Source organism: Eschrichtius robustus, chromosome 2 (assembly GCF_028021215.1).
Source record: "Eschrichtius robustus isolate mEscRob2 chromosome 2, mEscRob2.pri, whole genome shotgun sequence".
NCBI classification, from domain to species: Eukaryota; Metazoa; Chordata; class Mammalia; order Artiodactyla; family Eschrichtiidae; genus Eschrichtius; species Eschrichtius robustus.
In genome coordinates, this window is record NC_090825.1 from 147,916,755 (window position 1) to 147,942,447 (window position 25,693).

Below are 25,693 nucleotides of genomic sequence, written 5' to 3' on the forward strand. Positions count from 1 at the left end.
ATATGGACCCACTTTAAAGATTCGAATAGGTGAGTTAAAAAGAAAAAGTAAAACCGGAAAAGGTAAAACCAGTGTCATTTGCCGTGAACCCAAAGTATCCATAAAATTCAAAGCAGTGACTTTCAAAGAAAATTCGAGCTTAAGGCTGTTGCTGGTAGAAGGTTCTGAGCCTGAAGCCTGCTCTTCGGTTTATTAAAAAGTGAGATTATTAGGTGTTAAAAGACCCTCTGGAACCAAAATGAGACTTTCTTCTAGACTCATTCAAGAGAATTGATGGAGAAGTAGAGTGGGAGGAACTCCCTCACTGGGTGATTCATGTTAATTGCTGCCCTGCCCTGGTTCCACCTAAAACCATCTCATGCCGGAGCATGGAAGCTCCTCCAGAGCCATCTAGCCCTCCCTGAGGGGCAGGAGACCAAGGGCCCTGGGGCCCAGCTGGCCACACCGTCAGCCTGGGCGGCCGTGAGCCCTCCGTCTGCCTGGCCCACCTCTTTCTTCTAGCCCCAGGAATTCAGATCTGACTTTGTGAGCCCAGATCTGAAGCCACTTCTTCTGGCCAGCTGTCCCTGATCTGCCCTCAACTTCAGAACATGTTGGCTTAAAAAAAAAAAAAGAAAAAAAAAGAAAGCAAACATCTGACTTTCTAGGAGATACAAGAATTATTCTCATACTATATTATTGTTCCTACTTAATTCCAAGAACCAGGCTTTATCATGTTGAGGTGGTATCTGCTGTGTCACAGAGCTGCGTGGGGTTCGATAGAACAGGGCTCTTAATCATTTTGACATCTACCCTTTGTAAGAAATACATTTTATATTGCAACCCAGCGGACAACATGTAAAAACTCAACGTAGCAATGCTTCCTTTATACAGGCAATGCAAACAGCTATTTTTTTATTCTATTGTAGCATTTTTTAAAATGCTGGTTACAGCTCACTAAGTTGATTTCTCAACTCCCTAGTCATAACTTGCAGTTGGTAAAAACACTGCTCTAGAGGATGACAGCATGAACCATAGTAACAGGTCCCACTTTTTTGAGTACCTAGTATGTGCCCAGCACAGTGCTGAACACCATCTTGTTGAATCCTGACTATGTTTGCTCATCAGACTACTGAGTCTCAGAGAGGGACGTCATTTAGCCCAGCTCACAGAGCGTGTAAGGGCAGAACCAGGATTGCCACCTGGTTGCGCATGTCCTTTGGGCTTGGGAACACTTCCCCTGTGTATCTGCCTTTGTACCTTGATCAAGATTGTCCCCAGAGGAGGTGTGGATAAATGCATAAATGACAGAATCAAACATCAAGTTGGTATAGAAAGATACTCAAAAACCATCTCTTTAATTTTACTCTTAAGCCAGTGCAAGGGGTTTCCAAACCTGGCCAATGATTTGATGTTCTTTCTTCTTAAATTTTAAATTAATTTTAAAACTGACGTGTAGCTCACCATAAAATGTACAGCTCAATGGCTTTTTACATACATACCCATGCCACCACCTCCCCAGATTAAGACAGAGAACATTCCCAGCCCCTGGGAAGACTCCCTTGTGCCCCATCCTGGTCAGTAACCCAACCAAGAGGGAACCCTTTTCCTGGCTTTCCTCACCGTTGATTAGTTTTGTCCATCCTTCAAGGTCACATAAACAGCATCCTACTGTATGTGTGTGTCGGCCTTCTTTCATTCGGTGTAACATCTATGGGATTCACCTATGTCGCGTTGTGTCAGTAATTCATTCATTCTTGTTTTGTAGCATCTGACTTCTTTTTGGTACTTTAAGCTTTAAAAAATTTTTTCATACACTATTTTAGGCATATCAAATAGCATAGAGACTAATCCATACCTTCCCCCCATTTTAAGAAACACACCTTAAGCCCCCATATTCCTCTTCCCCTGCTTTCACATTTCCATCTTTGATGCATCCCCGCCTCCATCCCAGAATAACTACTCTCCCAAAAATGGTGTTGATCCTTCATGCACATGTTGGTAAATCTTTACTACCTGTGTGTGAAAATTCTTAGTGGGTCTTTCTGGATGCTGGGTGTGTGTGCGCATGTGTGCACATGCATTTTTTTTTTTGCATTGCTGAGCCCAGATAAAAAATATTTTTAAAATGTTCCAAGTCTTTCTGGAACTCAGAATCATTCTCCATGCTGTTGAGGTCAAGAGAGTTGGAGCAGAGTCCAGAGGGAAAGGCCAGTCGGGGAGAGGCAGGAAGAGAGCAGAGTGGGCACAGAGATCCCAGGGGCAGGAGGAGGAGCGGGGGGGCGGGGGGAACTCCTCACCATGTGAAGCACCTGTAACCCTGGGTCTCCGGATCCCCTACCTTCTGTCTCATCCTGGACCCATGGGGACCTCAGTGTGCCCCTCTTTCTGACTTGATTTCCTGGATCCACTGGTGCCACCTCTGCCGCAGCAGCCCTTGGAGGGATTTGAGGGGGGGAAATGAGGTTCTCCTTTGGGAAGAAGAAAATGCTTGTGGTCCTCTCTACCTCACACCCTGCAGCCTCGTAGTAGCGGGTAAAGCGGTGAGCACTCACTCGTGGGGCCAGGCACTGCGCTAAATAACTACTCTCTCTGTACTAATACATGGACCCCCTCAGAGCTACCCAAGGAGGGAGCACTGTTTGACAGACTGGGAAACTGAGGCACAGGGAGATGGAGTAAATTCCCAAGGCCACAGCTAGCTAGTGACGAATGTGGCCTCACACCCAGAAAGGCCGGCTCCAGACCCTGTGTGACCATACACCCTCCAGCCTCAATTCCAATAGAGCAGGGAGGCCCATGGCCTTCCCTTTCTGGCACTCATCTCCTTCTATAACTACACATTTGTTACAGAGCTTTGTTTGACTCTGGCTCCAGGCAGGCAGCGACTGCCTTTGTTTGGTTCGCCTTGTATCTCAAGGGCCTAGCTCAGCATCTAGAACAGAGCAGATGCTAGTGATATCTGCGGAATCGATGCTGAGTGAAGGAATGAATGGGCAGAAGCAGAGCTGGGAAACCATTCACGAGGTGGTTTCTGCAGACGCCAGGCTTGCCTCCGGGCTGTGGGGAATCTGAAAGCCAAGGGTCTGAGTCGCAGCTCCAGTGCTCCCTGGCAGTTGCCACCTTTATCTTCCTCATCTGGAATGTGGGGATTGTGACACTTCCTCCCTCCCAGGGTTGCTGACACTGCACGGTCAGGTGTGCCGCATCACAGACCATCCTGGGCACAGGTGGGGGCGATGGGTTTCCAGGTGGGTGGGCCCTCCGTAGACAAGAGGCCAACGTCATTTCATGGGAGAGCACAGGAGTCCTGGTTCAGGCCCAGCAGTGGCATGGGACTCGCTGGTGGGAAGCCGCAGGAACAATGCTGACTGGCCTTGGCCACTGCCTCTGAATTTCAGCTCTCTGCTGTCATTTGACACCAAGAAGGCTGCCAGCCAGCTAGGCTGCAGAGGTGTTACTGCCCCCATTCCTTGCTGACGTCCGCTGGGTCCTGGCTGGGCAGGACAGCACTTGCCTCTCTCCATACTCGCTCTGCTTTGAAGACACTCCTCCTGGCCCTGGTACTAACCAGCAGGCCTTCATCTCCATTCTCTAATACACCCACTGTTTACCTTCTCTGCATCATGCACTCAATGGGGCTGTTCACAGGAAATGCCAAGGACCTCTCCCAAATAGCTTTGAACTAACCTTTTGTGGTTGCTTATTGGGTGCTAAGGGCCCTTTCTGCATTCCAGTTAGTGATCCCATTTGTTTCTCAAAATCCCACTAGAAGGGGGATGTAATCAGCAGAGGTTCAGAGAGGTCTAGCTAGTTGCCTAAGCAGGATCAGCATTAGAACGCCAACCTGTGTGAGTCCAAATCCAGGGTTGTCTCCACTTCCCCCTCGTACTGCTCTGCAGAGAGGAGGCAAGAGTAAGCCCACGAATGGCAGTGACAGCCACACCATCGTGATGATGATTGGCAGTGATGATAATTGCAGCTGACATCTGTCGTGTGCTTGCTCCCTGCTGTGACCTGTCATCCGTGCCTTCCATGCTCTTCCACATATAACCCGCACTCCCGTGAAGTCGTCAGTACTTTTATTCCCATTTTACAGGTGAAAAACACTGGCGGTTCAGAGAAAATTTTGTCCAAAGGCACACAGCTAATACATGAGGCAGTAGAGCCCCTGGCATTGCAGATCCACGCCTCAGGGATTGAAAAACTGGGTACACTGTTGTTCATCCAGACACTGGACTATTACTCAGTACTAGAAAGAAATGAGCTACCAAGCCATGTAAGGCCGTAGATGGGGTATACTTAAATGCGTATTACTGAGAGAAAGAAGCCAAGCTGAAAAGTCTACATACTATATAATTCCAACTATATGACATTCTGGAAAAGGCATAACTGTAGAGACAATAAAAAGAACAGTGGTTGCCTGGGGTGGTAGGAGGTGGGGCAGGGATGAATAGGCAGAACAAGAGGATTTTAGGGCAGTGAAACTACTCTGTATGATACTATAATGGTGAATGTGTGTCATTTTCCATTTGTTAAAAACCATAGACTGTACAACACCAAGAGTGAACCTTGTTGTAAACTATGGACTTTGGGTGATAATGACGTGTCCCACCTGGGGAGGAGGAAGGAGGGGGTGAGGGAGGTGATAACCACATTCTTTGGTCGTCATTGCCTGGGACAGCGTGTGCTCAGGGAGGCTGGCCTTGCCACTGCCAGGGCATTGCAAAACTCAAGCTCAGTTGAATCGATGTCCTTTGGAAAAGTACGTTTTGCTCAGGAGCCAAGTAAAACTGAAAATTTTGCAGCCAGCACACTGAAGTCGAGAGCCCTGACTCACACTGAGTGGGAGGGAGGAGGGCCAAGCTCAAGGCAGGCCTCGGCGCTCAGGTGCACCCAGGCTCCCTCTGGTGCCAGGCCCCTCAGCCAGCTCAAGGCCCTCAGTTGGGACATGTGCGTGCTGTGGGTAGTATCCTCAGATGGCTTTGTCAGGACCCAGACCCCCTTGCTGTTTAGAAAAGGTTCTGTCCCTACAGAGCTGTGGATAAAATGAATCACTGTTAAAGTCAGGTTTTCTTATTGGCTTGCATTATTGGTTCAGAGATGACTTCTCTCTAAGATAAGTCTTTGGTTGATTTAGGGGCACCTGGGTGTCATGGGAAGAGCCCCAGGTGCGACTCACAGGTAGTTCTCACTTATGACATTAGGCAATTCAGTGTTGCTTCCTGAGCCTCAGTTTTTCTGCCTTTAAAATGGATCTGGACTAAATCAGCCTTGCTGACTACCCAGGAAGAGCGTCACTGGTGCCCCCAGTCCCATGTCCTCGGCAGACGTTGCTAATCCATCCCAGCACGCACACACTGAGTCCAGTCCCAGCCTTAGCAGCTGGGCAGCCACTAGAATTGATCCCTGAGACAAACCTTCTTGACCACACAGGAACTCCATGATCTCAAAGTTCCCTTCTAGTTTTACAGTGCTTAGGTCTTCTTGCCCTCTCCTATTTTTTCAGTCCTACCATCTATTCTGATGCAAAAATACTTCAAGATTTAAGGCCAAGTTCACAAACTGATAGTCTTCAGGCCAAATATGAGCCACAGAAGTGTTTTCTTTGATTTGCATATTGTTTTATTTAAAAAACAAAAACAAACAAACAAAAAACCCAAAACAAACCAAAAAAACTGGTTGCCATCATTTTTAAATTGGTAATTTCACATAAGCCCCAGATTTCTGGTTTTCCCTGATCTGGCCGCACCAGGGTTCCTTGTTCCAGCCATGGGCCAAGCCGGGGGGCTTTCTACCCTCTTTAGATGAGCTGTGGACCCTCCGATTGCTGCAGGCCCCACCGACCCACTTCTCTCATCTCAGTACCTGCCTAGCCTCAGCGGGTATTTTCTACTGGGGAGCGTGTACTTCCTTCAGAGAGACACAATGCCTGGTTGCCTCTCATTTGGTGATGTGAGCAGCTAGGGGATCAGTGTCTGGGCCCGTTGATGCATTTGGGATGCTTTCTGTTTCCTGGAATCATTTTCAAAGGGAGGGGTGTTTTCTATCTGTGAATAATCACCCCCTGGTGAAGTGGTTTTAAGTCTTTATCTTCCCATGTGGGCTCTCCTGAAAGCGAGGGCTCCGGTAAGCCATGTGCTGGTGAGGAAAGCACAGGTTGAGGCAGATGGAGGAAATGGGGTGGTAGGGAGGAGGCCCCCTTCCCTCCCACTCTCAGTCGCTCACTCCCTGCCTCACATAGGTCTCATCCGTGATGTCTCATTGCTGGAGCTCCCTGAGGGGACTCACCTGCACATCTCAGGTGAGCTCTTGGCCCGGAAGGACCACCAGTCTTCTATGACTCAGCGGATCTCTGGTTGCTTAAAAATGATGCTCCCCACTTAAGTGCCGGGTAATGGGGACCCCACACTGTATAAGACCAGTTCCTGTCCTTGAAGAGTTCACAACTTTGAGGGGAAGACACCAGTAGTAGTTCTCTTTCTTTAATGACTATAATGCTATGATATAAAGGACAGATAGAAGGAAAACAAATGATAAAGTAACACAGGTTTGGTTTGGTTTGGTTTTTATATTCACTAGTTTGTTGTATTTTTCAGACTCCACGTTTAAGTGATAACATACAGTATTTGTCTTTCTCTGTCTGACTTATATCACTTAGCGTAACACCTTTCAAGTCCGTCCATCTTCTTGCAAATGGCAGAATTTCATTCTTTATGGCTGAGTAGTATTCCATTGTGTATATGTATGTGTGAATATATATATATATATATATATATATATAACCACATCTTCTTTATCCATTCATCTATCTATTGGTAGATACCAATAGTATTAGTGAGACAGAGTGGGCTGTGCTGTTCATTCATGATTGTACATATATAATGTGCAACACATATATAATGACAGTACACCATGTGTCAGATGATGACAGAGGGAAGCTCAGGGGCCATGGCAGCCCAGAATAGGGTGCCTCAGCCAGCCTCATGCTGACTGGAGGTAGCGTCGCAGAGGAAGGGGTGTGTGAGCTAAGTTTTAAAGAACTACCTGGGACTTCTGACCTCACCTCCCAGTGCAGCTGTATCAGCCTCCTTGCTGTTGGAGGAACCTGCCAAATATGCTCCTTGCCTCAGGGCCTTTGCACTTACCGTCCCTTCAACCTGGAACTCTCTTCCCTGGACATCGAGGTGGCTGCTGTCTCACTTAAATGAGATATGTGTTTTGCATGTCACCTGGTCAGATGAACCTTCTCTGACACCCCTCACACCCCATCTAAAGTAGCACCCACATTACATTCTATCTCCTTAGCCTGGTTTATTTTTCTGCATAGCACTGACATATATTAGTTCATTTATTGTTTGTCTCCCCCACTGTGGTGTAAGCTAGGTGAAGGCAGAGTGCTTTGTGTCTGACCACTGCTGTATGCCTAGCACCTAGAACAGTGCGTGGTCCATAGTGAGCACTCAGTGATGACAGGGAGAATGAATGAGCTGGCAGAGAAGGAGAGACAGGGGCGCTGCAGACAGAGGGCACAGTGCATGCCAAGGCACAGAGCTGGCACAGAACGGGCCTTTCTGGAACAAAATATTGGGGTCATGGGGTGAAGAGGCAGATAATAGAGAGACAGGGGCTGGGGAGACCACGACAGGTCTCCTAAGACCCTAGCTGTCTTTATTTTTCCGTTTTATAACCTGTTTATTTTTTATTTTTTTTTTTTTTTTAAGTTATTTATTTATTTATTATTTATTTATCTATTCATGGCTGTGTTGGGTCTTCGCTTCCGTGCTAGGGCTTTCTCTAGTTGCGGCAAGCGGGGGCCACTCTTCATCGCGGTGCGCGGGCCTCTCACCACCGCGGCCTCTCTTGTTGCGGAGCACAGGCTCCAGACGCGCAGGCTCAGCAATTGTGGCTCACGGGCCCAGTTGCTCGGCGGCATGTGGGATCTTCCAGACCAGGGCTCGAACCCGCGTCCCCTGCATTGGCAGGCAGACTCTCAACCACTGCGCCACCAGGGAAGTCCCTATAACCTGTTTATTATAGAACAACTGAAAAGTACCAAGATGTGCCCAAAGGAAAACGGTCACCAACTAAACTCTCCCCCAGGCCAACAAGGAGAACCCTTTGATTCCTTTCCTTGTGCCTTTTTGCATGGGACTGTCTGAACATCTCACCTTTTAACTTGTGAACCACCTTGTTTCCTAAGGCACACAGCTGCTCCCTAGGACGGCACAGTAATTTCATGTCCAGACAGATGAGGACGCAGACCTCAGCTTTGCCACTTGCTGACTGAGTGACCTTGGGCTTCCGGAGCCATGAAACTTGGCCGGAGTTGTCGCTCTACATGGGACGCCCTTCCACCCCTTTTCCCCAGCCTCATATCTGCTTGTCTTCCTGCACTCAGGGTCTCACCCCCTCTACACAGTCTTTTCTGAGCCCCAGTTCCTTTTCCTTTAAAAATAGGGGTGAACCTTATTTTGGTATCTCGAACGGGTTTGAGAATTTGATGAGATGACATGAGTCAAGAGGCTGGCTCCTGGGAGGTGCTCAGTAAATTCTGTCCTTCCCCTCCTCGTAACACCAGGGCCACCTCCAGCTTTTTCTCTATTATACTTCCCTCACCTGCACATCTCTTAAAATCTTAATCCTGTCCTAGGCTTCTAACCCCAGGCCTAGCCAGAACTCAGCCTTCACTTTTCGAGGTAGCTGAGATGTAATCCAAAAGGTGGTCTCATGGCACAGAGTAAAACTGAATCCCGTGGGCAGGTGGAGGTCAAAGGAGATTTGGGGTCCATCGAAGGGAGCCCCTTCCACAGGTGTCTCGGCACAGCTGTCTTTTCCCCCAGTTCTCTCCTCCTAAACTTAAAACACCGGCACCAATCGTTTCTTCCTTTTAAATCTCTGCTGAAGGCCGTGCCCTGGCGGGGAGCCAGGGGCATGAGAATCTAATCCCCGGAATAGCTCCTGCCGCTGAACATTTAAATGCCGTCTGTATTTTTATCCAATGATGGGTCACTTCTGAAAAACCCCGCTCAGGTCCTGCCCCTCTAAGAATACATTTCCATTTATAGCGTCTGAGCTCGGGATGTTGTTGTGTCCCGGTGTGAGGCCAGCGGCTGCGTCCTGTTTCCAGTGATTTGGAAAGACGTTGGGGGCCCTGGTTGTCCCCCCACCCCAGCCCTCCCTCCCTGTGGCCTTGACGAGTGGGAAGCCTGACTCCCAGCCAAGCCCTGGCAGCCTGATGGCCTCAGGCTCCAACACCAGGCCTTTCCTGTTTCTGGGGGAGCGTGAGCTCATCGGGCTGTTGCAGGGTGGGGGAGGCCAGTAGGGGTGAGGGGACCCCCGTTCAGCTGTGATCTGCTGGGGCCTCAGTGGCACCACACCACAGTTCCGTAGCTCCATGGGACCCTTCCTCCTTCCCTCACTCAACAAGCACCCAGCCTGCTGTCGGTGCCAGGTTGTGTACGGGCAAGGGAGGCCAGCACGGAAAGCTAAGGCCCCCAGGGGCTGGTATGGAGCTTTGGGGAGGCCGCAGAGAGTCAGTGCGCAGCCTCTGGGTGAGGCTGACCCGGGTTCCATTCCTGACCCTGCCTCTTGCTGGCTGTGTGAGCTTAGGCAAGTGGCTCAGCCTCTCTGAGTCTCGGTTTCTACATTTGTTGATGGTACCTCATGGGTGAGGGGGAAGGGATTCAGTGGGATAAAGTAGGTCAAGGGTCTTAAGTAGTGCTTGGCCCATAGGGTAGGAGCCCGGGAAATATCAGTCCCCTTGCCTGTCCCTCTGTTGACCTGTAGTAACTCAGGTGGGTGCACGCAGAAAGTCTTAGGAAATAAATTTGAAGTTGGAAATAAACACTTGACTTATACCTTAGCAGTCTTTGCATGCCTTGACATCTCCTGAACTGCACTTTTTTGGCAACGCGAATTCTTGCCCTCCCCACCCCCATGCTGGTTTAGTTCATTCTGCAGCGGAGCCCTGGAATCTGCACATTTAACCAGCTGACTGGTGGATTCTGAGGCAGTGGTTCATGGACCAGACTTCGAGAAACACTGCCTCCTTCGTCCATTCTAAAGTATTTCTGTAGACCTACTGTGTGCCAGGTGCTTCTCTAGGCTCTGGGCATATAGTGGAACTCAAAGGCAGGCAGGCCCCTGCTCTCCTGTAACTTATATTCTAGTGATGGAGTGGAACAGTGAACAAACACACATAACACAAGGTAGTGATCGCAAGTGCTGTGAAGAAAAAGGCAGCAGAATAAGGAGATGGAGAGTGGTGTGTTTTAGCTGGTAGCCAGGACAGGGCTTTGAGGAGGTGACATTTGAATGTAGACCTAAAAGAAGTGAAAGAGCAAGACAGGAAGAGATCTGAGGGGAAAACATTCCAGATACAGAGAACGCAAGGGCAAAGGGCCTGAGGTGAGAGCATGCTTGCTTGACTGTTCAAGGAACAGATTGCATAAGAATTTAGAGCTAATGCAACTAAATGTAAATACTAGTGCCCCCTCCCTGCTGTGTGTGAGCTTCGTCCTCCCCCATGAGCCTGGGTCCAGGTAACAGGTAAGGGCGTTGTCCAGTCCAGTGAGGCCTGCATCTTTTTACCGATAGACCATCTAAAGCACTTTCTGAGAATTGCCTGGATAGTTATCTTCCTGATCAGCTATTTTACTTTCCTGCTCATCATGGTGGCCAAGAACAGCACATCTCACCACTTCTCAGACATTTGGGAACCCCAGGAGGACACAGGCTGTGACTTGGAAAGAATCAGAGATCCTTATCTCTAACACAAGATGTTGCTGCCCTTGCCGTGTTCCACGTTAACTATCTGCAGATGTGCACATTTGGATCCCATGATCCCTGTGGCTCCTCCTACCTCATTGTTTTGGGAACAGGTTTTGTGTGAGATGCTGCTGAGTTTTGTTCTGGACCTGTCAAGTGTGAAGGGCAGGCATGACGCCTTTGGGAATGAGGATGGTCCTTGGGCATTACTGTGTGAGCGCCATGAGGACAGGGACTAATTCTGTCTTGTTGGCTTTCTCCTGTCTCTCTGGAACTCGGCACAGTAAATTAAGGCATAGATAAGTTGGGGGTGGGAGTTAAAAGAGAAGGGGCCTGAAGACAGACCCTTGGGGGTATACCAAGATATCAGGGGCAGGAGGAGGAAAAGGAACAGACACAGAAGATGTTGAAGAGCGAGGATGCCATGGTACTTCAGGCAGCCAAGAGAAGAGAGAGATCCAAGAAGGAAGGGACAGTCAGCAGGATTGGTGCAGAGGCAGTACTGAGGAGAGCCAATGGCATCAGACCCTTAGGGACTCTTGGGTGATCTTAGCTATAGCACGAAGAAAGAGTGGGTGAGGGGGGCCTGGCATCAAGCTGCTGTGGGATAAGGATCAAATAGAAGGTGAAATGTGAGGTTATTCTAGGCCAGTCGTTAAGAAGTGTGCTGTGTACTTCCTACTGCATCACACTGAGAGGGGTGCAGAATAACTGGCTGTCTTCCCTTTGAGATGCTAAGATCGGTCAGTGGGTTCAGGTGGCAGCAGCCTGATGCATCTGTTATGAAATTTCCCATCCTTGCTGACACATGCCTAAATCCAGTATTTCATCAGAGAATGCACAATGATGATTTTCCTAATTCTATTAGTCCTTTCACATTTTTCTTTGAAATTATTCTGTAAAGTGGGACTTTGTCCTCATCAGCTATTTGGTTACCTAGATATACATTGTGTATACCAAAAAAAATCAGAATAAATGCTTTCTCTTTATTTACCAGTTTTCAGAATAATGGCTTAGCATCTTCAAAGGTATCCAAAGAGGCTTTTGTTTGGTTTTGTTTTATGAAGTATCACTATGAGCTCATAGATTGCTTAATGTATTTGATGTGTTTCATTCGTGGCTATCATGAAAAAGTTTTTTTCCAACAGTTTTATTGAGGTATAATTGACATACAATAAACTTCACATACTTAAAGTGTACAGTTTGAGAAATTTGACACACGTGTACACCCATGAAACCACCATCACCAGATCATGAACATGTTCATCAACCCCCTGAGTCTCCTCAAGTCTCTCCCTTCTTCCCTCCCTGGGCAACCAATGATGTGCTGTCACTCTAGATTAGTTTATACTTTCTAGAATTTTATATAGATGGAATCATACCATATTGGCTTGCATTCAGCATAATTATTTTGAGAATCATCCATCTTGCTCCTGTCGATACTTCATTCCTTTTTACTGCTGAGTAATATTCTGTTTTGTGGATATGCCATCTGTCCATTGGCCTGTTGATGGATATTTGGGTTGTTTCCAGTTTGTGACTGTTACAAACTAAGCTTCCATGAATATTCATTTTCATATACATGTCTTTGTATGGGAAAATACTTTCATTTCTCTTGGGTAAATGCCTAGGCATGAAATGGCTGGATCATATGGTAAGCGTATATTTAACATTTTCAGAAACCGCCAAACTCTATTCCATAGTGGTTATACTACTTTACATTCCACCAGCAATGCCTGAGAGTTCCAGTTACTCCATATCCTCACCAACGCTTGGTGTGACCAGTCTTTATAATTTCAGCCATTCTAATAGTATCTCTGTGGTTTTAATTTGCATTTGCCCAATGACTCTGATATTAGCATCATTTCATGTGGTTATTCACCATCAGTGAATCTTTGGCGAAATGCCTGTTCAAATCTTTTGCCCATTTTTTAATGGGTCGTTTGTTTTCTTATTCCTGAGTTTTGAGTTCTTTGTATTGAATATAAATCCTTTAACAGACATGTGATTCACATATATTTTTTCCTAGTATGTGGCTTGTCTTTTCATTCTTTTAACAGTGCCTTTTGAAGAATGGAAGCTTTTCATCTTGATGAGGCCTTATTTACGATTCTTTTCTTTTATGGATCATGCTTTTGGTGTCTTATCTAAAGTCTTTGCCTAACCTAAGAGCACTAAGATTTTCTCCTATGTTTTCTTCTATAAGGTTTATAGGAAGTCTTGAAGTCAGATCCAACTTTGTTCTTTTTCAAAGTTGTTTTGGTTCTTCTAAGTCCTGTGCATTTTCACATGAATCTTAGAATCAGCTTGCCAAATCCTACAAAAAACGCCTGCTGGAGTTTTGATTGGAATTGAGTTGAATCTACAGATCAATGCCATCTTAACAGTATTGAGTCTTCTGACCCATTAACACAGTGTATTTCTCTGTTTACTTGGGTCTTCTTTAATTTCCCTCAGCAATGTTTTATTGTATTCAGTATATGGGTCTTGCACTTCTTTTGTCAAATTTATCCCTAAATATTTAATATTTTTATGCATCTCCTAAGAATAATAGAAGTAACCGTTTGTGTTAGCTTTTGGTTACACCTTCTATTGTTTCTTTTTAAAGATATAAACAAGGATGGAGATTTATTTTTATCACTACCTCCAGCTGCTCCCCACCCCAAACACACACACACAAAATTGAACAGAACACAGTGTTCCACAGTTTGCTTTTTTCTCTTACTCTATAGAGACCCTCCTCATTCCTCTTTATCATCCTCCACTTTATGGATGGTCTGTAGTTTATTAACTGGTCCCCCTGGATGGACGTTTGGATGGCCTCCAGTTGTTTGCTGTTACAGCTGGTGCAGCGGTGAGTAATAGCCCTGTGCCTACGTCATTTTATATTTTCACCTGGAATTTACTGAATACCGTTAATGGGCCAAGCCCCACACGACCCACAGTGGATTCAGGAACAAATCGGACTGTCCCAGCCCAGCAAGAGCGGAAGACCCTGCAGCCGTCTCGGAGCTGTGCCAGGAATGTATACGTCCACAGCGCCCAGGAAGGTGGGGAAGGCTGCCTTGAGAGGGGCCTTCTGGAAGCTCAGCAGTCAAATTTACTCCTCTTTCCCTTTGGCCAGGGCTTTGTGGTCAGAGAGGGTATTCTGAGACAGGAGAGGTCACAGGTGGAGGCGATTGAAGCTGGGAGGTCACCCTGTAGACGAGTGACCTTCACAAGGGCACCGAGATTCAGGGAGAGAGCCACAGGGGATGGGCTGGAGAGAGAGAACTGTGTGCGTGTTAGTACTGTGTACACAGGGCATCATCACCCAGCCCTCCCGCAGATACAGGCCTCTACCCCTCCCGCTCCCAGCCTGTCTCCCTGTCCCAGGCAGGTGTGGGGTACAGTGGACAGAGCAGAGGTCCTGAGGCCAGACTGCAGCAGTTCGAATCCTGGCCCGGAATCTTGGGCAAGTGAGATGGGGAGAATGCTGGTATCCACTGAACAGGGCTGTACAAAGGATGTGAGCTAATGAATGGACAGTCCAAGTCCAAGGCTGGGTGCACCGTGATCCCTCACAATGGGGACAGCAGCAGTGTAGCTGTGATTGCTATTGTTATTATTATTCCCCCCTCTAAGTTCCTCCATCTGGGCTGGAAACAGACATGTTTTCCGCATCCTTCTGACAGAGGGAGGAGTGGTGTGTGAGCTCACAGTAGTAGTTTGAATGTCAAGGACAGGATTCGGGGGCGGTGAGAGTGATTCTGGGGCTGATTAGAACTGGTGCTCGCACGGTTCTCTCCCAGCCGCGTTAGGCTCTGGTGCGTCCATTTGTTTACCTTTGTGTGCCCTTCAACACACGTGCATGTGCACACACACACACCAGCGGTTCTCAGTAAGGTGGAAGAGATGAGTAAGTGAACCAACAAGCACATTTTTCACCCAGCTCCCTGGGCTTGACACCGAGGGCTCTGACAGGCTGGTGGGCAGGGGTGAGCAGGCCAAAGAACCAACTAAAGCCTCACTGCCTATTTTTGGGATGAGTGACCCACCACTTCCAATGACTTGCTCCTAAATGGCGTCTAATTTCATTAGGCCGTGGAAACAGTGACATCACGAGCGCCTGCCTGGTAGCCGCCCACACATGGCGAACCACAGGGCGACCTGAGATTTGTCTTCAGGAGCAGGGGAGAAGTGAGGTCCCAAGCAGCAAAAGTTAAAATAGCAAGAGCTGAGGCATTCTGCTATGAAAAGAAATTACAGAAGAAATCCATTAGTCAGAGATTTCCAGCGGCAGTTTCCTTGCTTGGGAGCAGGAGAAGACTTATGCGTGTTTATCTTGGGTGAGGTTATGCAGCCGTCCCTCGCTCTGTAGGCTAGATGTGGCCTGTACAGTGAATTTCTGTTAAGTAAATCCTATATTCTCATCGACGTCTAGTTCCGATGTTGACGTATATTTTATCCGAAGGAATTTGTTTGATCCTAAGTTATAATGAAGTTAGAGGCACGGATTGAGCACCTTTTTGATTCAAATAGTGACACTTGTACTTCCTGCACCTTTATAAGAAGTCACAAATTCAGGTGGACTTTATTTTTCCCCTGGGGGGTTCCTTTGCCCAGTTCTCTCCAAGTGTGCCTTCTCAGGCACAGAGCAGAAAAGGACAGGGAAAGACTGCAGGGGCGATCAAGGCCATGGCCATGACTTCACCCAGACGGAGCAGAGGCAACTGGAGGCGTCTCTGTGGAGAGAACATAGGCTCAGTGGGGAAATGAGCTTCCCGCCTGGGAAGGTTTTCTCTGCCTACAACAGGGTTTCTCAACTTTAGTGCCATGGACATTTGGGGCTGGTATCCTTTGTTGTAGGGGGCTGTGCCTTGTAGGATTGTAAGATGCATTAGCTTCCCTGGCTTTCTACCTGCTGGATACCACCCACTCCCCGGGGTGACAACCAAAAATATCTCCAGACATCGCCAAATGTCCCCTGGGGGGCCCAGATTGCACCTGGTTGAAAGTCAGTAGCATGTGACATTTCAAGAGCATGAGATAACAAGGATTTCACAAGCTTTTTATTGGCTTGTTTTTGTTTTAAATACTCTGAGTTTAATTATACCTTGAATTGGGTGAGTCACTCCTTCTTGGGGCTTCTGTTTTCTCTTCTGTAAAATGAATGGGTTGGACACAGTGATCTCAGAACACCTTCTAGACCCAACAGCAGAGCGTGGTGAAGGCAGGAGGTCCCCTGGGGTCTCCGCATTTGGGTCCTGTTCCAACAGGTGACAAACCTATGGTCCACCTGGCTCTGGGCACTGCTCCCATTCTTCTGGCATCTAGCTCAGTCTTTCTTAAGTCCAGTTGATTGCTTTCTTGCTTTCATTTAAGCCCATTTTGCATTTTTTGTAAGTGAACATGTCTAAATACGGTACAAGGAACCCCTGAGGACCCATCACTCAGCTTCCCCACCATCCATTTCATCTTAATCTTGTTTATGGGGCCAGCCAGTGGACCTTATCTTTGTATAGATTCATCCATTGACCCATTCGTTCAGATCAGTTCCCCAAGGGCCTGGATCGGGCAGGGCTGGGCAGCAAGGAGGCCCAGGTTCTTCCCGTGAGAAACTCACAGTCTCGGGGGAGGACAGGGAAAGAGCATTTTTTGACAAACATAAAGAATCTATCCTTTAGCTTTCTCTATTTAAGGCCAAGCAATTCCAATTCTTTAATCTTTCTTCCTAAGAAGTATTTTCCACGCACATGGTCCTGGTTTATCCCCACATCGTTGGGAAAAGCAACAAGAACGTAAATTAGGCCTGGATTCAGATCCCTGCTGTGACACTTCATAGGTGTGAGAGCTTAGCCAAGTCAGCAGCCTCTGAGCCTCATCTGTAAAATGGGATGACAATCCCCAACTCACAAGTTGGCTGAGAGAATTAGATGAGAACATGTCGGTCCAGGGCCTAGCATGAGTCCAGCACACACTAGATGTACACTAAGCATCCTCTCCCCTCTCCCCCTTTCTCCTTACCCTTTCCTCTACATTCTCTTAACAGTGGGTGGCCACATCTAATCGCATCACCACATCACCGCAGCGAGGGACTGACTAATGTGAGCCAGAGACGACGGCTGACTTCCTGATCTGTCACATGCCTGGGTTCTCACCAGCCTCCCGGTGGCCCGTTTTCTTAGTGACATTCACTGCTGACTCACTTGGCTTGTGGTCAGCTCTGAACCCAGGGTCCTTTTCAGCTATCCCTTTACCCTACCACCACTCCCCAGCTTGGATTTGCGGCATGGGAACGGAATCATTATCAGAGAACATTCTGTTTAGGTGGCCCTTCTCAAGGAGCCAACAGCATTGCTAGACCGACAGTTCCATGAGGGCAGGGGCCGTGTCTACCTTGACCACTTTCATTTTCCCACCATCTAGAGCACTGCTAGTAGGTACTTAGTAAATACCTGTTGAATTAATTAATGTGTTTTGCGCTGGTCCCTGTTTTCCAAGAGAACCCCATCTTCTCTGAGGCAGCATCTTCAGAAAAGCAAATAAGCAAAACCTCGAGACTTTAGTTTACCAATCAATGAGCTCTAAACTGATTCCCATAAGTACAGGGCAGTGGAAGGACAATGGCCTATGGACCCAGACTTGGGGTTGAATCCCAGCTCTGCTAAATTGACTTGCTGACTTTGAGCAAGTTGCTTATGGCTGAGCCTTAGTCTTCTTCCTGGAAAAATGGGATATCAGTATCTGCCAGAGTTACTGTGAGAATTAAATACAAGTATACGTGGGAACACACCCCACATGGGATGGCAGTGATTTTGGTTTGCGTCATTCACTCTTTCCGGAGCACCTACCTTCTTCGACTGCCATTGCCTCCTGTAGTTTTGTCCAAGTCTCGCCTCCTCTCTTAGACCTTCGTTCGCTCAGCCTTCATCTCCCCTCCCTCTCCTGACAAAGACATACTCTGCCTGACACCCAGCACACCTGGCCAACATTTGTTAAGCCAGCATCTCAAATTCTGATGCCTATAGGGACCAAGCATACACAAAGAAAGCAAGCTGGGTGGGATTTTTACATGAAATCTCCCACTTAAGCTTTAAAAAAATTTTTCATTAAATTAAAAAAAAATCTTAACTTTTCATTTTGAAATAATTGCAGACTTGCCAAAAAATTGCAAAAATAATACAAAGACTTCCCATATGCCCTTTACCTAGGCTTCCTTAAATGTTATGTAACATTATATAACATCTTATATAACCAAACCATTTTCAAAACCAGGAAAAGAACATTCTACAGTACTATTAACTAATCTATAGATCTTATTCAAATCCCATCAGTTGTCCCACTGATGTCCTTTCTCTGATCCAGGACAGCCTGCAGGGTTTAGTGGTCACATTTCTTTAGTCTCCTCCAATCTCTGACAGTTCCTTAGTCTTTACTTGCCTTCATGTCCTTGATACTTTTGACAAATGCTGGCCAGTCATTTTGTAGCATGACACTCAGTTTGGATTTGTTTGATGTTTTCTCATAATTCATCTGAGGTTGTACGCTTGAGCAAGTTCCCCACAGGAGTGATGGGGTACCCTCCCCAGTACTTCATATCAGGAGGCACATGATGTGTCTCCTTACTGGTGACACTCCCTTTGGTCACTTGATTACGGTGATGTCTGTCAAGTTTCTCCTCTGTAAAGTTACTCTTTTTCCCTTTATGATTAATAAAGATTTGGGGGGGGGAGGTACTTAGAAGGTATGGAAGTACCCCATTCCTCATCAGACTTGATTTACTTATTTCTTTATTTACATCTATGTAGATTTTTGGCTTCCTATTTTATCTAACGGGTCATAATCTATTACTGTGATTGTTGATTTTAATGCTTACATTGCCCCTTCTTTGGCCAGTGGGAGCCCCTTTAAGCTGGCTTCTTGTCCTTTTGATATGTCCCATCATTCTTTCTTGCTTTGTGACATAAGAAGATACTCCAAGTTCATCTTGCATTTTCCCTACCCAGCCCTGGAATCAGCCATTTCTCCAAGGAGCTGATTCCTTTGAGTAAAGAATGATATTTAGAAGCCAAGGTTTGAGGTCCAAATGTGCTCATTGCTATCTGGCTGTCACTGTTCCTGCACCCTCTCTATAGAACGAGCTAGGAAGTAAATGTATATGTGATGTGTCTACACACATGGATATTTCTCTATTTGTGTATGCTGAAAACCATGAATTCACAGCAATACCTTCATTTCCACTCTAACACCATGGGGTTTATTCTACTTCTCTCTCTATGTATACCTCCCTTCCCCAACAGTGAGGCACCCGGCCCCCATTATCCTCACTGTATTTATATATTTGATCAGCCCCCTGTATGCAACCATCTCCCATCTCTCCCTCTCTCACCCTTGTCAGGTTCTGACACTCTGCTCTAGGCCACCCCCCGCTTCTTACCCTGGGCAGCCTTTGACTTCCCATAAAACTCCCAGTTTTGAAATGGTGGCTCATATATTTATTAAACCATGAGGCCCAGTTTCTGGCTGTGGGCCCAGGGTAGTAACCAGGTATTAACTGGACCAGGAAGCTGGCTTGTAAGCCCCTCTTGCCTCTCCAGCATCCACTCCCTCCATTCCCATCCTAGCACCACAGGCAGGTAAACTTTGCCTTCCAGCACGTCAGGCTCCGTCCTATTCTTCGTCTCTGCTTTTGCTATTCTTACTACCTGGACCAGTCTCTGCCTGCACCTACCCTTTCTCCCATCCTCCTGCTCAGACATCAGCTCTTTCTGGAAGCTTCAAGATGACCCCAGGTGCCCTTTCCAGGTTCATCTGGCACCTCCAGCAAACCCCATGGTGGGGCACCACTGCATTCTCCTTTTGATTCCCTCTTTGTCTTTGCTGCTAAACTACAGGTACACAGAGCTGAGGGCTGATTTTATCTCCATGTCTCTAGTACCTAAAAGAGGGCTAGCACATAGTAGGTGCTCATAAATGTCAGCCAAATAAACATTAATCATAGTAACAGCAAATACTGATATAGTACTTTTGGGTGCCAGGCATGGTTCTAAGTGCTTTATATGCACTAAGTCATTTGGTTCTAATCCCTATGCAGTGAGATAGTTACTGTTGTTGCCCCCATTTTGCAGACAGAGGAACTGAGGCACAGAGAGGTTCAGTGACGCTCCCAAGGTCACACAGTGGTGGGGTCACATTTGAGCCCAGGCAGGCTAACTCCCCAGTACATACTCTCTCCTCTAATATGCCTCCCACAGGTAAAGTGGGCAGCATTTTCAGAATAAGGGAGGTGAGTAGGTATGGATAGTTGAGTCACATGAGGCCCCCACCCCTCCTGACCACACTCCCAGCCCCAGTTTTTAGCGCCCTTCGGGGCCTAAGCACAGGAGACTGGTGGCTGAGCAGGTGGGAGAGAAAGTGATACCTTTTAGCTCTGCAGCCTATAGGAATGTTTTCTCCTCTGAGGTCTTGAGGAACCAAGCACCTTTCACGTATAATTAGAGTGAATGCACAGGAGTCAAGTATCAGATCTTATGCAAGATTTCCAAGTCATTGCATTGGGGTTAGCACGGCACTAGCCTTGTTTCCCAATCACCCAAGAGGAGCCATCCGCCAGCCCATCACCCCTGGAGGGCGGAGCCGCCAGCCTCTTCACCAGAGAGCTGGGAACGGGCTGTGGACTTAGAGCTGCTTGCTCATCAAGTGAAGGGGAAGAAGCCAAGTGCCTGGGAACGCTCTGTGTCAGCTCCTCTGCTGACGTTTCTTTCCCTTACTCAGGGGCCTAGCGGGGTCTCGTAGTAGTACAGAAAAGGAAACTGAGGCTCAGAGAGGTGACGTCGTTTGCCTGACATCACACAGCAAGGAAGAAGACCAGCCAAGATTTGAACCCAGGGCAGTCTGATTCTAGGGCCTTAACCCTTAAAACAACTGGCCAGAATTACACCCGTGTCTGCCTGACTCCAAAGCCCCCAATTCTTCCACCACCACCCCACCACCCCTGTCTGCTCTGGTGGGATCCATATGAAAGAAAGGCGTCTGCTCTGTGTCTGGGCAAAAACCCACGTGAGCTGGAGCCAGGGCTGTCACCAGCCGATGTCAGCCCCAGGCAGGATTTTCTGTTAACCTCCTGCCTTGGAGTTCAGGAGAATCTCCAAGAAGAAGGCTGCAGAAGCTGGGGAAGTGGGGAGTGGAAACAGGAGGAGGCAGAGACAGGAAAGGGAAGAGGGGGCGGAGAGGTGACGCCAGGCAAGAATGCAGCGCCGTCAGAGAACTCAGGAAAGACTGCGCTTGCCCGTTCCCTTCGGCGTCAGACAAAGCCAACGCTCAGGTTCAGTTCATTCCCCCAGTGCTTACTAGGGGCCTGTTGTGCCCCAGGCCCAAGCAAAGGTCTGGGGACGCGGCAGGGGACAACACTTAACAAGGTCCCTGCCCTCATGGAGCTTACATTCTGCTGGGGGCAAGACCAACCAAGAACCAGAATCAGATGAGGGGTCCAGGCCATCTGTCTCAGGGGCTGATAAGTAGTGAGGCAGTGCGACAAGGGAGGTGTGGGAGCCAGGATCCCATGGGGGGCAGGGGACGTCCTTCAGGCCTCTTGGGAGAGCTGGTTCGGGGAAGAATGGCGGCTGCTGGGCACACCAGCCAGCACCATTCCCCCCGCTGCCTGACACCTGCCCTTTGCGCCCACCTCACCCCGTCCCCTTTGCTCTCCGCAGGTTTGACATCTACAGGAAGGTGCCCAAGGACCTCACACAGCCGACGTACACCGGGGCCATTAGTGAGTAGCCCCCTCCTCCCTGTTGCTCCCGACCCTCTCCCCACCCCCCGTACCTGTGCCTGCCCGCCCTCTGCAGAAATGCTGGGCCAGGGAGGGAAGACATAGAGACAGGAGGAGGGAAGAAATGATGGGCGTCTTGCTGGGCCCCGCCTCTAGTCCCTCAGCTCTTCTCTGTCCTCACTGTAACCCTGGAAGGTATAGCATCACCTGTTTCTGAAAGGAGACACCAGAAATCAGTCATCAAGAGTGGCTGCCCCAGGGACTTCCCTGGTGGCGCAGTGGTTGAAAATCTGCCTGCCAATGCAGGGGACACGGGTTCGAGCCCTGGTCTGGGAAGATCCCACATGCCGCGGAGCAACTGGGCCCGTGAGCCACAACTACTGAGCCTGCGCGTCTGGAGTCTGCTCCGCAACAAGAGAGGCCGCAATAGTGAGAGGCCCGCGCACCGCAACGAAGAGTAGCCCCCGCTCGCCGCAACTAGAGAAAGCCCACGTCATCAACGAAGCCAAAAATAAATAAGTTAAAAAAAGAAAGAGTAGCTGTCCTTGGGAGGGGAAACGGGGGCTCACGGGTTGGAGGGAGACTGACTTTTCTCTTCACACCTTTTAGACTATTTGAGTTTTTGACATAAGGATGTTTCTATCCATTTGAAAAAATAATCCTCTCACTCAGATTTTGGTTTCTGAATGCCAGTCTTCTACTAAAAGGACCCAGGGCTCCTGGGAGAAATGACTGATTGCAGGGCTGGGGCAGGAAGTGTACAAAATAAGCCTGGGACACCTTGTGCCAGAAAGCAAAAAAGTGCCCGGAGGAAAAGAAAGGGGGGCGGGGGTGTGTCAGCACACAGGAGCCAGCCTGAAAGAGGGCAAAGACCAACACAGGGCAATCTGAGTAACACAATAAATAATGGCATTATTGGCTTGTTACCCAAAGAATTAAGAAAAAGGTCCAGGAGTCCATACTGATCTAAATAAATGGGAGAGAAGGGATGAACCTTCCTTATAGAGGAATTCCAAATAATATTTATGAATATATGCCCCTCTGAGAGGTACAGCTCAACTCTCCTCTCCTGGAGTGTGGGCTAGTGACTCACTATTAAAGAGGAGAGAATGGAAAGGAAGTAGTAACTATGGTGGAGACATCCAGAGCCTGCCCCGTCACCGAGTGACAAAGGTTAGCATCAACCAGTGAGGAAGAGGTCACGTAGATGTCACATGCCTGCTGCCTGCCATGGGATTTGATGGGAAGGACACCTCACCTCCGTGAGATCTTCCCCCAAAACCACAACCCAGTGTAATCATGGAAAAGCAGCAGACAGCCCCAGCCTGGGGGACCCTCTACAGGACACCTGGCCAAGACTCTTTGAAAGTAGCAAGGTCTTGAAAACCAAGAAAAGACTGAGGAACTGTCACAGATTCGAGACTAAAGACACGATGACTAAATGCAAAATGGGATACCAGGTCTGGTCCCGGAACAGAAAACAGGCACTAGCGGAGAAATTAGTGATCTAATAAGTCTGTAGCATAGTTAACAGTATTGGACAATGTTAATTTCTTCATTTTGACAAACATACCAGGGTTATGTAAGATGTTAACATAAGGGGAAGCTGGGCGAAGGGCGGATGGGAACTCTCTGTACTATCTTTGCGTCTATTATTATTCCACAATAAAGTTTATTTAAAAAAATATAAAAACAAACCAAAAGCACTTTGCAAGCAGGAAGGCTCTACCCACATTTTCCAGATGAGAAAATGGACTCAGAGAGGTGAAGTGACTTGTCTGAAGTTTCACAGCTTGCAAGAGGTGGGCCTCTCCAGTGCTTGGTGTGGGAGAGGGACCCTCCCCATGGACTGTCCCCTGAGCAGGGCCCTGGGGCCGGGCAGTCATATTGGAGTCCACCGCTGCTTCCCAGGGCAGGCCATTATCAGGTCAGGGGATGACCTTGGGGATCCCCGCACCCTGGCTGGCTCTGCCTCTAGCTTAGGTCGTCCAAGCTGCAGATGCCTTCTTGAGTCTGGATGTCCACATCCCTGGAGATGTGGACATTTTAAATTGCTAATCCAGGGAGAGAATTTTTGTAAAAAACATTTTATTGCTACAAAGGGAAACAGGCAGCAGGATTCATGTCCTGCTAGCTTCAGGTCTGGCAGAGCTGTGTTCATTCTCCCATTTAGCAGCTGGGTGACCCTGAGCAAGTCACTTCATCTTTCTGAGACTCAGTTTTCTGATCTGGGGGTTAAGTGTGATCACGCCTGTCAAGTATGGGGTACATGCCAAACTCTCAGTGCTTGGACCGTGCACCTCTTCTTATCACTCTCCTCTTGGAGCCCACAGCCCATGAGGGTCTGTGACCGCAGAAGCTGTGACGCTTTGTGCCTTGATCCCCATGGAAAAGGTACTCGGGGCACATAAGAGGAAAAGGGCTCGTTCATCTACCCGTTCAATTAGTTTATGAACCTGGTCACAAAAATTCCAACAAGGCTTCCTATCCCCTTCCTACCACCAACAGCTCAGGCCGCTTCTTTGCAGGCTCTGCAGTCCTGTCGCTTATCGAGTATGTTTAACAATCAGGTCTGTATCCCTCTAGAATTTTTAAAAAACATATTCAGTCTTTGAAATACCTGTGTCGTCATTTTAAGCACAGACAGGAGCGTACTGGGCACACCGTCCTTCCCTGCCCTTTTTTAACTGACACATCCTGCACACCTTTCATTCCAGCACGTGAACGGCCACCATGTGCTTCTTTCCATTATCTGGCCGACCCACGGTTTATGTAACCAGCCTCCTGAGGATGGGCGTTCTAATTCCAGCTTATTGCTATTATAGACATCCTTGTCCATATGTTTTTGTATCCTTGTATGGTTATTTCTGTAAGGTAACTTTCCTAGAAGAGGAATTACCGGGTCAAAGGGCATGTGCATTGTGAAATGCAGAAGGTACTGCCAAGTGGCCCTCCGGGGACGTGGTTTGATTTGTAGTCTCAAGCACAGTGTGTGAGAGGGCAAGTTCCCTTGCACAAGAGGAAAGGCGTGAGCACGGGAAGCCAGCCCTTAGCTACCATTTAGTGAACAAATATTTATCAGCCAGGTCTGGGGCCAGGCCGTGTGCCACGTCCTGGGACCAAATTGATGAATGGGCTTCGGTCTTTGTCCTTGAAGAGTGCATGGCTGAGCAGGCAGGCAGATGCAGAAACACGCCATTTCATGACGTCATGGTAAGTGCTATTAATAAGTGAAGGAACCAGCAAGGGCACTGGAGACTCACGGGTCGAGGCTTGAATTTTGCCTTCTCCACTGAAGTGCTCATGTGGCCTTACATAGATTCCTTGACTTGCTGGTGTCTGGGTCTTGGGTCCGGTGCCCCCTTTGCTGGCTGCACCGGATCTCCCACTAGCAAGCATCCTCCTGGCGTCACATTCCTACTGTCCAGTGCCTGAGTCAGTTTCAGAAGAAGTCTGGAGTCATAGAGCCTGAGCATCTTGCCCAAACATGGATTGAAAAACTCTTCAGTATCAGAAGGCCTTTCTGGTGGAAATACTTCCTACCTGCCTTCATGTTTTTTTATTCATTCATTCACTCACTCAACAAATATTTATTTCATACCTCCTCTGAGCCAGGCACTATGCTAGACCCTGAGGCCCCAGGGGTGCTGAGACATTGTCTCTGTCTTTCCAGTCTGGGGACAAGGTAGGGGAAGCAGACACACAGCATGGGCTGCTGGATACTCGGATTCAGCTGAGCAGACTCCGCACTTACCCAGCTGCTGGGTCCAAGCCTGGGACAACGCAGGCAGGTTTCAGAAGGAGGCCTTCCCATCCCTATCCCCCCACTTCTGATCTGCATAGAGTCAGAAGTTTGGGGCCTGATTGCAGGCTTGGAGCAAGGAAGGCAGCTAGAAAACCTGGATTGGCCTAAGTCAGCATTGACCTTCAAAAACACCTCCCGAGTTTGGGCCTGTTCATCATTACAGCAACCTGTGGGTTGCTGGCGCTTGAAGGTGGGGTGGGAAGGGTGAAAATGGCTCTGAAACATGGGTCAGAAAAGGTGTGAGATTTCAAGTGAGAAGGGTGCTTTGCCCACCTGGCGGGATTCTTTATCAGGAGGCATCACAGCTGCAGTTTGCAGGTGAGAAGGGGAAGGATGTGAGCCTGGGAAATTTGGATTGCCAGCTGGTCTTCTGCAGTGGATTT

At 48.1% G+C, this 25,693-nt stretch overlaps 1 protein-coding gene across 1 annotated transcript in view; it reads left to right on the forward strand.

Moving 5' to 3' along the window:
• Positions 1-25,693, forward strand: part of ERGIC1 (endoplasmic reticulum-golgi intermediate compartment 1) — a 109,998-nt gene that overhangs the window by 33,292 nt on the left and 51,013 nt on the right. The window contains exon 2 of the mRNA XM_068536369.1: positions 21,444-21,505. Coding sequence (XP_068392470.1) covers positions 21,444-21,505 — 62 coding nt within the window. The remainder of the gene's footprint in view (positions 1-21,443; positions 21,506-25,693) is intronic.